This window comes from Diceros bicornis, chromosome 39 (genome assembly GCF_020826845.1).
Source record: "Diceros bicornis minor isolate mBicDic1 chromosome 39, mDicBic1.mat.cur, whole genome shotgun sequence".
Lineage (NCBI taxonomy): Eukaryota > Metazoa > Chordata > Mammalia > Perissodactyla > Rhinocerotidae > Diceros > Diceros bicornis.
This window is the reverse complement of record NC_080778.1, coordinates 8,301,065-8,315,910: the sequence shown is the minus strand read 5'-3', so window position 1 is coordinate 8,315,910 and position 14,846 is coordinate 8,301,065. Positions and strand designations below refer to the sequence as shown.

Here is a 14,846-nt window from a genome sequence, read left to right as displayed (position 1 = left end):
CATGGCCATCATTGTCTGAAAACTACTCAAGCTCATCTACCTCTCTGAGTGTGACCAATTCTTCCCCTGTCCTCCAAAGCCCCCCACCACAGACAAATCCTTCTTGTCTTTCAAAGCCCACTTAGGATGCCTATCTTAGACTCTCCATCCTCTCAATCCCCATATGACTTTGATTTACCTCTTTTTTGGAACTCACTCTGTTTTAATTTATATACGTACATCTTCTAAGCTGTGAGCTACTTGAGGGTCTGGGTCTTTTTATCAACCTTTTGTATCTCCTGTTGCCAGTTTATTATACATAAGAAGCTCTCCGAAGTTCTGACACATGCTACAACATGGATGGACCTTGAAGATATCATGCTAGGTGAAATAAGCCAGTCACAAAAAGACAAATACAGTAGGATCCCACTCATATGAGATATCTAGAGTAGTCAAATTCATAGAGCTAGAAAGTAGAATGGGGGTTGCCAGGGGCCGGGGGAGGGGGAATGGAAAATTGTTGTTTAATAGGTACAGAGTTTCAGTTCTGCAAAATGGAAAAGCTCTGGAGATTGGTTGCACAACAATGTGAATATCCTTAACACTACTGAACTGTACACTTAGAAATGATTAGGATGGTAAATTTTATGTTATGCATTTTTTACCATAATAATAAAAAAAGAAGTATTCGGAAGACGGCTCATAACAACAAATGAGGGAACTATTTGACACTTACAGTGCTCCGTGTGGAGTGCTTGAATATCTCTAACCACCCCTTATCAAGTTTTGACTTCCTTAGGGTTAGAACTGGTGCAGGTACTCTGCACACCCTGTGGTACATTGCACCATGCCATCCACATGCAATTATTAACCGTCTTCCCCTGCCATATGTGATAAACAAGAGTTGAAAAATTATAAGGGCAATATTTTACATGTGGGATAAAACTTTTCGGCAGTATGACAATATATCCAGTACCATCCAGGTTCCAGGCGATGAAGGTACAAAGTTTATGAGACTTACTTGCATTTACCAAGCATACCTTTAAAGTGCTGTGCAAAGATAGGACCAGTAATTACACTGCAGTATATATAAAGCAAAATAAAGAGGAAGGAGTAACTCAGTCTGCTTTTGGAATAGTGTTCAGACTTCTTGGAAAGGAATACTTTCCCCTACCCCAAAAACCCAACCCAAAATATGTCAGGTTGGCAAAATTTCCACTAATGTGCAATATCATTTCCTGTGTTTTCACTTGTAATATTGAAAGAACATATTGTAAAAATGCCTGTGTTGGAGAAAAAATCAAATTCTTGGTAGAATCATAATGAATTTTTAATAATTTGATGCTATAGCAACTTTAAGTTGCTCCAGTATGACTGCCAAAATTTTGTCGTTTCGGGGGAGGTTTACACAAGGGGCACTCTGTAAAGCTGTCCAAAGCACCAAGAAATTCGCACCCTCTGGCTTAAAGTCATTAGCATGTAGAATACACACCGTCAAATACTTGAGATTTGATTTTGGATAAAATGAGAATTAAGTCTGAAGTTTATCACTTAATTTCATTAGTAGGCCTCTATGACTGATTTGTATTTGGCAGGTGTTAACTAATTTGCAATCTCCAAATAATTTTCATCTTGTATTACGTTCATCCACTGACAAAAATTTGCTAAGAACATATTCTCTAACAATCATGATGTGTCTATACTGTGTATCCAGAACTCAAGTCTTAAAAGCAATTTCATTTATTTTTTAGTGGATTTTCTTAGAGCAATTTTCGGTTTACAGCAAAACTGAGCAAAAAGTACAGAGTTTCCATTTACCCCCTTCTCCAACACACTCATAGCCTGCTCCATTATCAACACCCCACACCAGAATAGTACATATGTTATAACCAATGAACCTACATTGACACATCATTATGACTCAAAGTCCATAGTTTACATTAGGGTTCACTCTTAGTGTTGCATATTCTATGGAGTTTATAATGACATGTATACACCATTGTAGTATCATACAGAATAGTTTCTCTGTCCTAAAAATCCTCTTGTGCTCTGACTATTCATCCCTTCCTTCCCCTCAACCCCTGGCAACCACTGATCTTTTTACCTTTTCCATAGTTTTGCTTTTTCCAGAATGTCATATGGGTGGAATTATACAGTAATGTAGGCTTCTCAGATTGACTTCTTTCACTAAGTAATATGCATTTAAAGTTCCTCCATGTCTTTTCATGGCTTGATAGCTCATTTCTTTTTAGCACCGAATAATATTCTATTGTCTGGATGTTTATCTATTCACCTACTGAAGAACATCTTGGTTGCTTCCAAGTTTTGGCCATTGTGAAAAAAGCTGCTATAAACATGTGTGCAGATTATGGTGTGGACATATGTTTTCAACTCATTTGAGTAAACACCAAGGAGTGCAACTGCTGGACTGTGAGGTAAGAATATGTTTGGTTTAGTGAGAAACTGTCAAACTGTCTTCCAAAGTGGCTGCCCCATTTTTCATTCCCACCGGCAATGAATGAGAGTTGGTGTTGCTCCACATCCCAGCCAGCATTTGGTGTTGTCAGTGTTTTGGATTTTAGCCATTTTGATAGGTGTGTAGTGGTATCACATTGTTTTAATTTGTAGTTCCCTGATGACATATGACGTTGAGCAACTTTCCCTGGCTTATTTGTCACGCGTATACCTTCTTTGGCGAGGTGTCTGTTCAGTACTTTTGCCTATTTTTTAATCAGGTTATTCATTTTATTATTGTTGAGTTTTAAGAATTCTTTGCATATTTTGGATAACAGTCTTTTATCAGATGTGTCTTTTGGGGGCTGGCCCAGTGATGCAGTGGTTAAGTGTATGTGCTCTGCTTTGGTGACCCGGAGTTCGCAGGTTCAGATCCCAAGCATGCACCGACACACCGCTTGTCAAGCCATACTGTGGTGGCATCCCATATAAAGTAGAGGAAGATGGGCACAGATGTTAGCCCAGGGCCAATCTTCCTCAGCAAAAAAAAAAAAAGAGGAGGATTGGCATTGGATGTTAGCTCAGGGCTGATCTTCCTCACAAAAAAAAAAAGGGGCTGCCTGCCAGTGCAAGTGGTTAAGTCCGTGCGCTCTGCTTCTGTGGCCCAGGGTTTGCAGGTTCGGATCCCAGGCGCGCACCAACGCACCACTTGTCAGGCCATGCTGCGGTGGCATCCCATATAAAGTGGAGGAAGATGGGCAATGATGTTAGCTAAGGGCCAATCTTCCTCAGCAAAAAAAAAAAAAAAAAGAGGAGATTGGCATCAGATGTTAGCTCAGGGCTGATCTTCCTCACAAAAACAACAGCAGCAACAACAACAACAAAAAACAAGATGTGTCTTTTGCAAATATTTACTCCCAGTCTGTGGCTTGTCTTCTCATTCTCTTGGTAGTGTCTTTCACAGAACAGAAATTTTTGAGTTTTATGAAATCCAGCTTATCATTTATTTATTTCATGGATCTTTGGTGTTCTATCTATAAAGTCATCACCATATTCAAGAGAATCTAGATTTTATCCTATATTATTTTGCAGGAGTTTTACAGGTTTGTGTCTTGCATTTAGGTCTCTGATCCATTTTGAGTTAATTTTTGTGAAGAATGTAAAGTTTTTGTCTAGATTTTGTCTAGATCAATTTTTTTTTTTTTTTTTTGGCAAATGAATGCCCAGTTGTCCCAGCACCATTCATTGAAAAGACTATTTGTTCTCCATTTTATTGTTTTTTCTCCTTTGTCAGAGATCAGCTGACCATGTTTATGTAGGCCTATTTCTGGGCTCTCTACTCTGTTCTGTATATCTGTCTATTCTTCACCAATACTACACTCCCATGATTAATGTAGTCTTATAAAAAGTCCTAATATCAGGTAGCGTCATCCTCTGACTTTGTTCTTCTCCTTCAGTATTGTGTTGGCCATCCTGGGTCTTTGGCCTTTCCATATAAACTTTACAATCAGTTTGTTCATATCAACAAAATAACTTGCTGGGATTTTGACTGGAATTATGTAGATCAAGTTAGGAAGTTGACATCTTGACAATATTGAGTCTTCTTTTCCACAAACATGGAATGTCTCTCCAGTTATTTAGTTCTTTGATTTCTTTTATCAGAGGTGTGTGATTTTCCTCATACAGATCCTTTGCATATTTGGTTAGGCTTATATCTAAGTATTTTCATTTTGGGGGGTGCTAATGTAAATGGTATTGTTTTCTTAATTTCAAATTTCTTGATTACTGCTGGTATATGGGGAAGCAACTGACTTTTTATATTAACCTTGTATCCTGCAACCTTGATATAATCGCTTATTATTTCCAGGATTTTTTTTTTCTTGGCAGTTCTTTCAGATTTTCTACATAGCCAATCATGTTATCTGTGAACAAAGACAGTTTTATGTCTTCTTCTCGATCTGTATACCCTTTACTTCCTTTTCTTGCCTTATTGCCTTAGCTATGACTTCCAGTATAATGTTGACAAGGAGTGGTGGAGGTGGTTTATCTTTAATTTTTTTCATATTTGTCTATTTTTACCTTTTTTCTATTTTATGCTTTCAAGTTATATTTCAATAATTCATTCCAGCATGTAATGTTTCATCAAAAGTAATCTTTCATTTAGTAAGAAGATATATGCTTATTGTGTAGTAAAATCTTCTTCAATACTAATAAAATGCTTTCTTACTAAGTTAGGGCAATAAGACTTGAAAGAACTGGACAAAATTAACAAAAGTTTTATTTTTTATTTTATTTTATTTTAAAGCTTCAGTGCATGTTTTTGTATCCTAGTTGTTAGTTTAGTTCTCTAATTTGAACACCCCGGAAACATGCAGAAAATTGGGTTTATTTTTCATAAGTTACTCTCTTTAAGGCAGAGGTTTTCAAACATTTTGTAACCACAGATATTTTTTTCCTAAAAGAAACATGTTGTACATGCTTAATATGTAAAACTGGAAAATATGAGGCTGCTCTGGCTGCTATGGACTGCCTTGGTTTGTCCCGCTCTCTTTCCCAGACCCGCCTGCCTTCTCCCACTGGGTTGAGAATACTAGGTAGGACCTACAGTTGCTAGGCTGGAAAACCTCTGCTGTGGGGCAGAGTTTCTCCGAGTATGATCAGCACCAGGACTTCTGGGCCTGTACCCCCAGCCAACCGAGTCAGAATTCCTGGTCCTGGAATAAGCACAGAACAAGCATCCCGAGACAACTCATCTGCATTGTGCATCACTGTTCCAGGAACTCCAAACTGTCATCTTCATTGAAGGAAAATAATCACATAAGCACACTGCTTGCTGGCAGTCATTCCAAATAATCCTATTTGAGGTATTACATTCATTCAAACAGTGGAATTACCGAGATATTTTAAGAGTGAAGTCTCATTTTCTCTGCATAATTTTAAATAAAGCATTAGTTCTAAAAGTTAAATATACAGAAATCCTGATGAATGGCTTACTACATTTACAATTTTAAGTAATTTAGTAAACATTTATCACCACTTTTCTAGGAGATTTGGGGAGAAACTACAGTAAATTGGACAAATATCCTGTCTTCAAAGAGATAAAGTATATGCAGAAGGAACTAGAATACAAAATAGAAAGTAATAAGAGGTTCTGAAAAGGAGATGATTCTTTCCAGTTTTGAAGATTAAGCAATGGCTGCTGGTAGTCCAGAGTTTTCAGTTTAACACAGAGTTAAGACTTAAAGTTGACCTGGGATAACTCGTCTTTCTTTTCCTAATCCTTTCCAGATGCACCATAACTAACATGTCCTCTTCAGCACAGCAGGCAGGGTACCAGAGGAGCTCTCACCTGGTCTGGGGAGGTGCTGGGAGAAGGAAGCACACAAGGATGCCTCCCCTGCTGGCCACTTGGCGTGCCAGCAAGTGGTGCCATGGCCAGTCCCCAGCTCTGCAAAATACACGCAGCTAACAGGCCACCAGTCAGTGAGTAAATGAGAAACAGGGTGATGAGCGGTCAGATTAACTGAGATCTGCGTGGGAAGTAAAGGCTGAACAGTCTCGTCACAGAGCAGATAGCAGTCTGAAGGCTCTTGCTACAGTGATGCTGTCATTTATCATATTGTGTACATTTACAAGAAATTATTTAATCTACCGTTTGGGTTGAAATAATTACACATTTCAATTAAAAATATAAAGAGAATCTTAGACATTTAACAGAATTTTCTCAGAGCCTACTGACATCTCAATCCCTATAGAAAGAGAATATTTTCTTAACTGAAAGTATTACGGTCTACAGAGTCAACTGAAGGTGTCAATTATTCCAAATTTATTAACCACAAAATAAAACTGAAGAAGACTGAGGGCAATTTTTTGATAAAATAAAATAATTAGATAAATACCAGTGACAAGATAGTAGAGTTAGATACATTAGGAAACATTAAAGTATGTGAATATGTAAAAGGGTATTCTGCTAATATTATTATTAATGCATAGGCAATGTACATAAAGGTTTAATTTTGTGCTAAAGAACATGAATATGTTTTTTATTTATAGAAAGAATCCTTTTTTGAAAATCATATTAAAGAACTAGTTTATAGGTCTACTAACACAAATCCAATTTGTTGATCAAAGGTATATAAATATATCATTTAATTATATTTTAATGTAACCTTTAACTCTTAAATATACCCTGTTTGGACAAAATATAAGGTCACCCTATCCATAAACAATATACACCGCTGTTTTGGAATTTATGTATTGAAATTTTGCATAAACTACGTCTTACTGAACATTCCTTTGCAATTTATAACTTTTTGTACCCATCAAACTAATCACTATTATTTTTCACACCAACATTCATTTAGATTGATCCATATTTACCCATGTACTTGCTGAACACCATCTCTTGCGTCCCATTTCTTCATCTTGGGTTCAAACTCATTCTTCCCTGTTGTCAATACTTCAACAGCTCTTTCAGACTGAGTGCAAATATTCTCAGCATTTGTCTAAAAATATCTTTATTTTCCTCTCACTGTTGAAAAATAGTTTGGTTGGGTAAAGAATTCTGTTACCAGGTGTTTCCTGCAGGCATTTGATATTACTCCACTACCATTTTTCTTCTATTATTCCTGTAGGGAGCCATTCAAATTATTGTTCCCTTCTAGGTCATCTCTTTTCTTCATTTGATTTTAAGATCTCCTCTTTGTCCTTCCTTTTTGAAGTTAATTCATTTTTATTTATCTTGATCAAGACCAATTGCGTGCTTTTTTATTTATCTTGCTTGTGACTATGTATTCTTAAATCAGAGGATTTACCCATGCTGGAAAATTCTCAGCCATTCTCTTCAAAAATTGTCTCTCCTCTCTGTTCTCTATTCTCCTATAATGGAATTCCTATCAGATATACGTTCATCCATCTCATTCCAAACTCATTGTCTCTTAAAATTATTTTCTACATTTTAACTTGTGTCACATGATTGGCAATTCCCTCATATTTATCTTCTAGTTCACTAATTCCCTCTTTGGCTTTTCCCAATTAGCTATTTTAACTCATCCACTGAGGATTATTTTTTTTTAATCAAGTAGCTAAAATTATCTTCTATTGGATAGCAATTTTTTTCTATTATGTCTGTTTTGTGTTTTAGGTTTCAATTTGTTCTTTTATGCTTTAATTAACATAAAACATTTTGTTTGTATTCTGTTTCAAATTAACATTTTATTTTTTGAAGTTTTGGGGGAAACCAATCTTCCAGTTTATGGTGTATGCTCACGTCCACTCAGGGTGGAAAATTCCTTTGTTTGATTTATAATGTTTAATCATGAATGTCCCTTTAGTAGGGCTTGGTTCACTCTGGAGGCACCAATGCCATGTCACCCAAGTGTTCTCTGGAAGGATTTTATGTATGCTGTACTTGAAACATCAGATGTACCATAACCCTGGGACTGAGATTTATATTACTTCTCATTCTGGACCACATAGGTATAGGAGAGGTTTAGATTTATCTAATTTCTCCCCATTTATTACTTTTTTGCCCATTTCTCACATATATTTTTTAGTCTCCTACATGCCCAGTGTATGTGAAGGACAGCCTTGCTCCCCTCCACAACCACCTCAGGACCACCAGAATATCAACTCATGCACTTAAATTCTGGGTATATTCAAGCTTCTATTTAAAGACAGCTGTGTTGTTTCTACTTTTTCACTCGTCCCTAGAAAATTTCCTTCTTTTATCTGCAATCTCATCTATGATTTTTTAAAATTTATTAAATTTTATTTAGTAGATTTAGCAGGAGACATTTCATATCATTTTAGGCCTCCATCTTGCTGGTTCCAGAACTTTCTGATACTGTGAAAGCCATACTAGCCCCGGACTGCCTATGTCTTCACTTATTGTATGTAGGAGAGAAATAGACCTTTACCTTATAAAGTCATTGTTATTATTTTGTGTTTTCTGTCACACAGAAATAATCCTGTTATACTTTTGACTACTTAGATTGAAGAATAAAAGACTAAAGGAAACATTAACATTGTCAAGATAACAAAGGGAGCACCACCCTTGCCAAAGGAAAACATTTTTGAAATTGGTTGTAGCATAGAGAGAAGGAAGGACCTTTCACACAAAGGATATTCTTAACATTATAACACGTTGTCTTAGAACCTGCAGATGACTAAATTACCTCTGAAGTTCTCCTTCTGCTTTTTAAAATTTCTTTACATTATCAGAAACATAATCAACTAAACTTATTTTAAGAAATTCAGAAGTAGAAGAAAAGAAAGGCAAACATTGAGAGGGATGTTTATTATATATATGATTATATATAATCATATATTTTGACCTAGCACAACATATCACATGTCCCCACCACCCCTAGCTCCTCAAAAAAAATACTTTTATCATGGTCCTGACACCTTCTCCATCCTTTATGTTCATTCTAACATGACAATTTTGTTTCATTGTACTTACTAAACGTATTCACCTCAAATTTTACATCCAAGTACACTGCTTCTAGTGCTGTCTCATTCTAGAACTTATAATGAACTAAATATACACATAGGGAGGCCCTTCTCCATGGAGACTTTACTACAGAAAATGCTTTACTGGCCACAGACAGAGTCTTTACAATTACCTGGCCTTCCAGCTGGCGGGGCATCCTTTTCGCAGTCATCGTTCAGAATAACAGCCAGGCCCACCGAGCGGGTGGGGAGGACGGAGTTGCTGAGGTCCACACGCGTTAAGCTCTCAGGCTCCCTCTCAGAGGCCCCCACGGCAGCGTTTCGGGGGCTGTCCCCTCCAGGTGTGTTCCTTTCTAGGTCTTTTCTCTGGGGTCTCAGCACAATGTGAACGATGCTCTGCTGATCCAGGTCACAGCTCTGTGTGGGAGGAAGGTGAAAACACACAAGAAAGGGGCAAGCATGAAAACGCCAGATAAAGATGAACTTGTCCTCAGTCCTAGAGTATGCAAAGACTCTACAATCTGTTTAGGTACGAGATCTGCCTGCGGTCTCGGAACTTAAAGGACAATGACAGGTATGACTGATCAAGTTAGGCAGACTTACCCCGCCGGCAGGGCCACAGCACTCACACACGTGTATGTTACACAGCTATGCTGAACTGCGGCCAGAAACTGAGATGGGGGGGTAGAAGGAACACAACCACAGAAAACTAAAGTAACATTCAAACGGACATGAAATGTAGTAGGAAAAAAATGTACCACACGCCATATAGAAGCCCAGTGAAAAGTAACATTCTTTTAAAACTGGTTGACTTCAGAAGTGGTATGTCCTCATAATTATCAAATTTAAGTACTGGCATTTGTTTCTGTTTTAAAAAGCACGGAGAGTTGTTATTATCCATCCCAGGGCATCTTTCTCTAGAACTTACAACAAACGCGTACGGTGGACTCCACAACATCGCCTGCATCGCTAGCAAACACATCGCCAGACCAATGGGGAGGGGCAAGTGAACAGCCCCCGGACGTGACTCCACCCCAGGAGTCATCCACTGATTCACCCAATTTCACAAGTAAAATCAGTGAACGTCTACAACAATGTTCTGCACCTATATACTGATATGTATGAACAGGAGACTAAAATTTAGTGGAAGCAAACTTAGAAGTCAGATTATTTGCTAGGACACAAACTAGACTACTTTAAATCAAATCCCTACTGGATTTCAGAATATCTACTGGATAGAAATAATCACTCATCTGTCTGCTACCTTATTCCCACAGAGTAAGAGCTTACTCTCTCAATAAACCCCTGAATCTCAACATCTTCAAATTACCTCTCACCATTCTCTCATCTTAGCAATGTTCAGAGAACATCCACGCAAAACACAAGGATACTAATAACAATAATAAATCCTGCCCCGCTCCCGCCCCACCCAGCGCTCTGTTGCCATCACTATCCAACTTTAAGAGTGGTGCCCCTCACTCATTGGTACTTCCTGCCAGCACACCACTGCTTGGTGTCTGCCTCCTCAACTCTAGAAGGTCACCAGGATGCCCTCCAGTCCTAAATCCCATTCCTTCCTCTTCTCCATCCCACAGCCTGGACCTCTGTCACACTGACATGCTTGTTCTCCCTGCCGCCTGTCTTCACAGCTCTGCGTCACTCCCCGGGACAGCTCCCACTCAGCAGTGGTCACTGGTTCATCATTCTCTGTTCTTACAGTCCACCCCTACTTGACTTTCCTATTTCTGTCAAAGCACAGCCATCTTCCATATTATCCAGGTGTCAAGCCCTCCCCTCCCACCTAAAACTCTGATTATCCTCCCATGTTTTCTAAACGCGTCAATAGAATCACCACCTTGGACCCCTCCTCCCTCTGTTACATCCAGCAAGAGGCCAAAAGTAACTAATTCTGACTCTGAAATACGCTCTAGGTCCTTTACATCCCAGTGGTCACCTCCCCATTTGAGGCCTCCATCGTGACAATAGATTTGTAATTACTCCCTTACCTCTGCTCTCTCCCTACAATCCATTATATACAAGAATTTGTGGTGTGTGTCCACCATCTTTCTAAAGTGCCTCACAATTAGCTGTGAAATAGAATCTAACGTCTTACCACCTTCTTCAACTGTGATTAGACTTTTCTCCTTTCTAGATCAACTGTCTCATGATTTTCATCTTATCTCTCTTTCATTGTACATGTGGTAGATTAGATTACTCTTCAAAAATATTCACTCTCATCTCCCCTCCTCCTACCCTTGATTTCGGGCTCAGCCATGTAATCAGCTTTGGCCAAGGGGACATGAGCAGATGTGATTGAACCAGGGACTTAAAATGTATTTGCACCACTGCCATGGCCATCCAAGCCATGGCCATCCAAAGAGCACCTCTGGGTAGTGTCTGCCTCTTCAGTCTGGGCCCCAGAATTGCGCACGTGGCAGAGACCTGAGCCCAACCCACAGGGAGGATCAAGTGCAACCACAACCACAGCTTGAGTAGAGCCTTCCCGCTGAAGGCAGGACCCCCAACTGACCAGAAGCCACGTAGGACAGAGATGCTCATTAATGTATGGCACTGAGATTTTGCGGTTGTTCACTCAGCAGTAATAGCTGACAATATTTTCCATTCTGATTGGCCTAATCGACATCTTATCATTAGTTATCATCACATCAGTGCTTAGCTGACACTCTAGGAACTGTACATAGTCTTTAGCCTAAGTAATTTCAAACAAACGGACATCAAGATCTGAGTACACTCAAGGCAGGGCATGTGAGGACAGGAGCTTTGCAACAAGAAGAAACAGCTGAGAATCAGCATCTTAGCATATCCTGAGGTTTTTATTCACATTGTGTCCTTCTCAAGGAGGATTAAGAATTTGGTCAGATACAATTCCTCTCTCCACATCAGGACTTGTGTGCTTCAAGTGATCCTGCCAGATGAAAGCAATGCCTTTCTCTCTCATCTGAATGCCAACCATCTCTGCCCCTCGTGCCCTTCTTACTGCAGTGGTCAGAGCCTGGACAGGACGTGTGTGGGGAGTGTGTGTGTGTGTGTGTCTGATCTCCCGACTTAATTTAGAAATTCTTGAGAGCAGCGACTGGGTCATATTTATCTTTGTATTTACCAGAATGTCTCACACAGCGCTTTGAACCTAGTAGATATGAAAAATATGTCTGTGAATTGAAAAGGTGAATGACTGTGGGGCAACAAGAATGAATGAACAAATAAATATAAATCGTCATAAGTTCAACACCCAAAGTGCTGCATGGGGAAGCAGGAGAATGTGGAAGAAAGAACATGAAATTTAAAGTCATACAGACTCAAGCCCTATGTGATTTATTAGTTGTAAGATTTTGGCAAATTACTTTTCCTCCCTCAGCTTCAATTTCTACATCTGTCATTGGCAATAATATTACCAACTTTGAAGACTGCTCTGAAGATTTAAGGAAATATAAAGAGTGCACACCCCGATCCATAGTAATAACTCAGTACATAGTTTTAGTATTGTTATCATCATTTATGAGTTTTGAAAACTAAAGAGGATGGGTCCCTTGCCTGTGCATCAATAAAGCCTCAGAATCGTATTTGGCTGCTCCACTCACACAACCCTATTTGGAAAATGTACAAAGAAGGTGGAATAAACAGAAGCTATAGATGTGACAATTATTCTGGTAACATTCCAGCTTTCTGTGAACTTAAACTTGATGCCAAAAAACATCCCTGGATACTCAGATGCCATGAAACACATGAAGAACCTGAGCAAAATCTCAGGGGCTACTAAAATTTGACAAATATAGAATAAACCCAAAAACTGAGATTTTCCTGTCAAATGCAGATTTTCCTAATGCTGAGGGTAGAGCTGCAAAGGGGACTAGAAAGACCCCAAACAGATTTCAGTAGTTACAGTGATATTTATAGAACATATTTCCCTCAGTCCCCATCCATGGCTCTGCGAGTTCATTGCTTAATTCTTTGACTCCCTCATAGAAAAGTGTTGATCGCCGGAAGCAGCTCCTTTGCAGACGGCACAACTGCACCATCATGCTAGTTCAGCTCAAAGCCACGTTAATAACACAGCCCGCGGACAATAAATTGGATAACATTTACTTGTCTAGCCACTCCAAAGCCCAAAATAATATTTAGTTCCCATGGCATACAAATAATTCCTGAGCTTTGTGAGGTAGAGATTTTCACTGGGAAGATAGCAGAGTTCTCCAATAAGGGTTTAAGCATCCTCGGGGCAAAAACAATGTCTTATTTATCTTTATTTCCTCAATAACCAGAATATTGCCTGGCAAAGAGGAAACATAATACATTTGTGGGGTTTTTTTTAAATAAAAACTTATTAATTCAACAAGTAAGGCAGTGACATAAGTTGTTTAGTGTGGACAAAACAAGTAGGTATTCATCCAACTGGGCTTGGTCTCGTGCTGCCAAGCAGAGTTGTCCCATTGGGGACTGAGACATCAGTATCTTGGGCTCTTTCTCTACAGCAGTGTTGATTTTGAGATACCCCAGTATTAACAAAATATCTATCAGAGTTGTTTGCCAACCAGTGACCAACTCTCACCCAATTGGCCATTTAATATGCAAGAAATTGATGTATCTTTCTTTTTCCAAAAAGAAGCCCCTTTGATGCATGTAGTTAGGATTCAAATATTTAAGAGTATGGTAATATAATGAGAACACTGGAAATAAGCAAAATTTAAAAAACCTGATAATGCTTTTCAAAATATTCTTAACCTTTTAAACCTTGTAAAATTAAGTAATGTTACTCTAACAAAAAAAATTACTAGGGATTGAAAAGTTATTGGAATGTTTTCCAAACACTTAAAGAAGGGTTAGACAGATAATCTCTAGAATGATTAATAATGAGATTCAAAAATAGTTAATAAGGTCACATTATTAACAAAGTGCTTTCATGTGCTATAACAATAACAATTACATTAATAATAAAAATAAAATAAATACATAATATTTTGAGAGCTAACTATCCTGTGGACTGTGTTACAAGGTCTTTAGATATAATAATTTGTTTAATATTCCATAGTCCTCTAAGGGAGCCACTGCTACCATCCACAGTGAGTCATGTGTAAAGCCAGGAGAACTGAGTCTGGCACAAATAAAGCTCTTTAAACATTACTGTTGTCACTGTTGTTCATTTCATTTCTTCATTTCTTCCAACAGAAGATGAAGGCGAGTCACAGAGAAGTCCATAACATATTCAATGTCACCCAGCTCCTAAGTGTGAAGCCAGGATAGGAATCCAGGCCAAGGACTCCCCGACATCCTTCCCTGACCCCCCCAATCTCCACAGCGTGGCTGCTGAGAGGAAGTGGGGTAGCGGCTAGGGCAGAGAGAGGAGGACAAGTCTACAGAGGCCATGGTGAAGAGAGGGGTTTGGAAAAGCTGCAATGGATCTGTCCCAGGTACAAAGCAATGATTAGGAGAAGAGCCAGATACCTGGAATGCTAGAAACTGGGGAAGATAGTCACTGGGACAATCGAGGAGCAAAAGAAAGTCTGAGTGGATCTGATAAAGAAAGAAAAAAGACAACAAAAGCAAGAGCCAGTGCCAGTTATCGAGGAACCGGTCAAAGCTTGCAAAGTAAGCAGGAGAGGGTGGAGGTGTCCTGGCAACAAGGCCTCGCAGCCCCTGAAGGCCAGGGCCAGCTCCAGCTGTCTTTCAGTGGTCTCCCCTCTAGACCTCAACGCCCTGAGAAGACAGCACTTGTCACATGGTGCTGCACTTACCTGTGATACATTTCTCTTTGTTCCCAGGCAGTGCCATCTTCCAGAAAAGATACTGAATCCTTCTAACACTGTATCTACAGTATCTACTGTACAGACATGTTCATAATACATCTCCACGTGGGTTTGTGGAAGGACTCAACGATCCTGTGAAGCACATACCTATTTCTGCAGCCATTTTGGAGGTGAGGAAACATTTCAGGGGGCTTTAAG

At 39.0% G+C, this 14,846-nt stretch overlaps 1 protein-coding gene across 1 annotated transcript in view; it reads right to left on the bottom strand.

Annotated features, from left to right (window-relative positions):
- PRKN (parkin RBR E3 ubiquitin protein ligase) overlaps positions 1–14,846 on the bottom strand; it is a 1,229,863-nt gene that overhangs the window by 826,486 nt on the left and 388,531 nt on the right. The window contains exon 3 of the mRNA XM_058534026.1: positions 9,060–9,303. Within this exon, the coding sequence (XP_058390009.1) occupies positions 9,060–9,303 (244 nt within the window). The remainder of the gene's footprint in view (positions 1–9,059; positions 9,304–14,846) is intronic.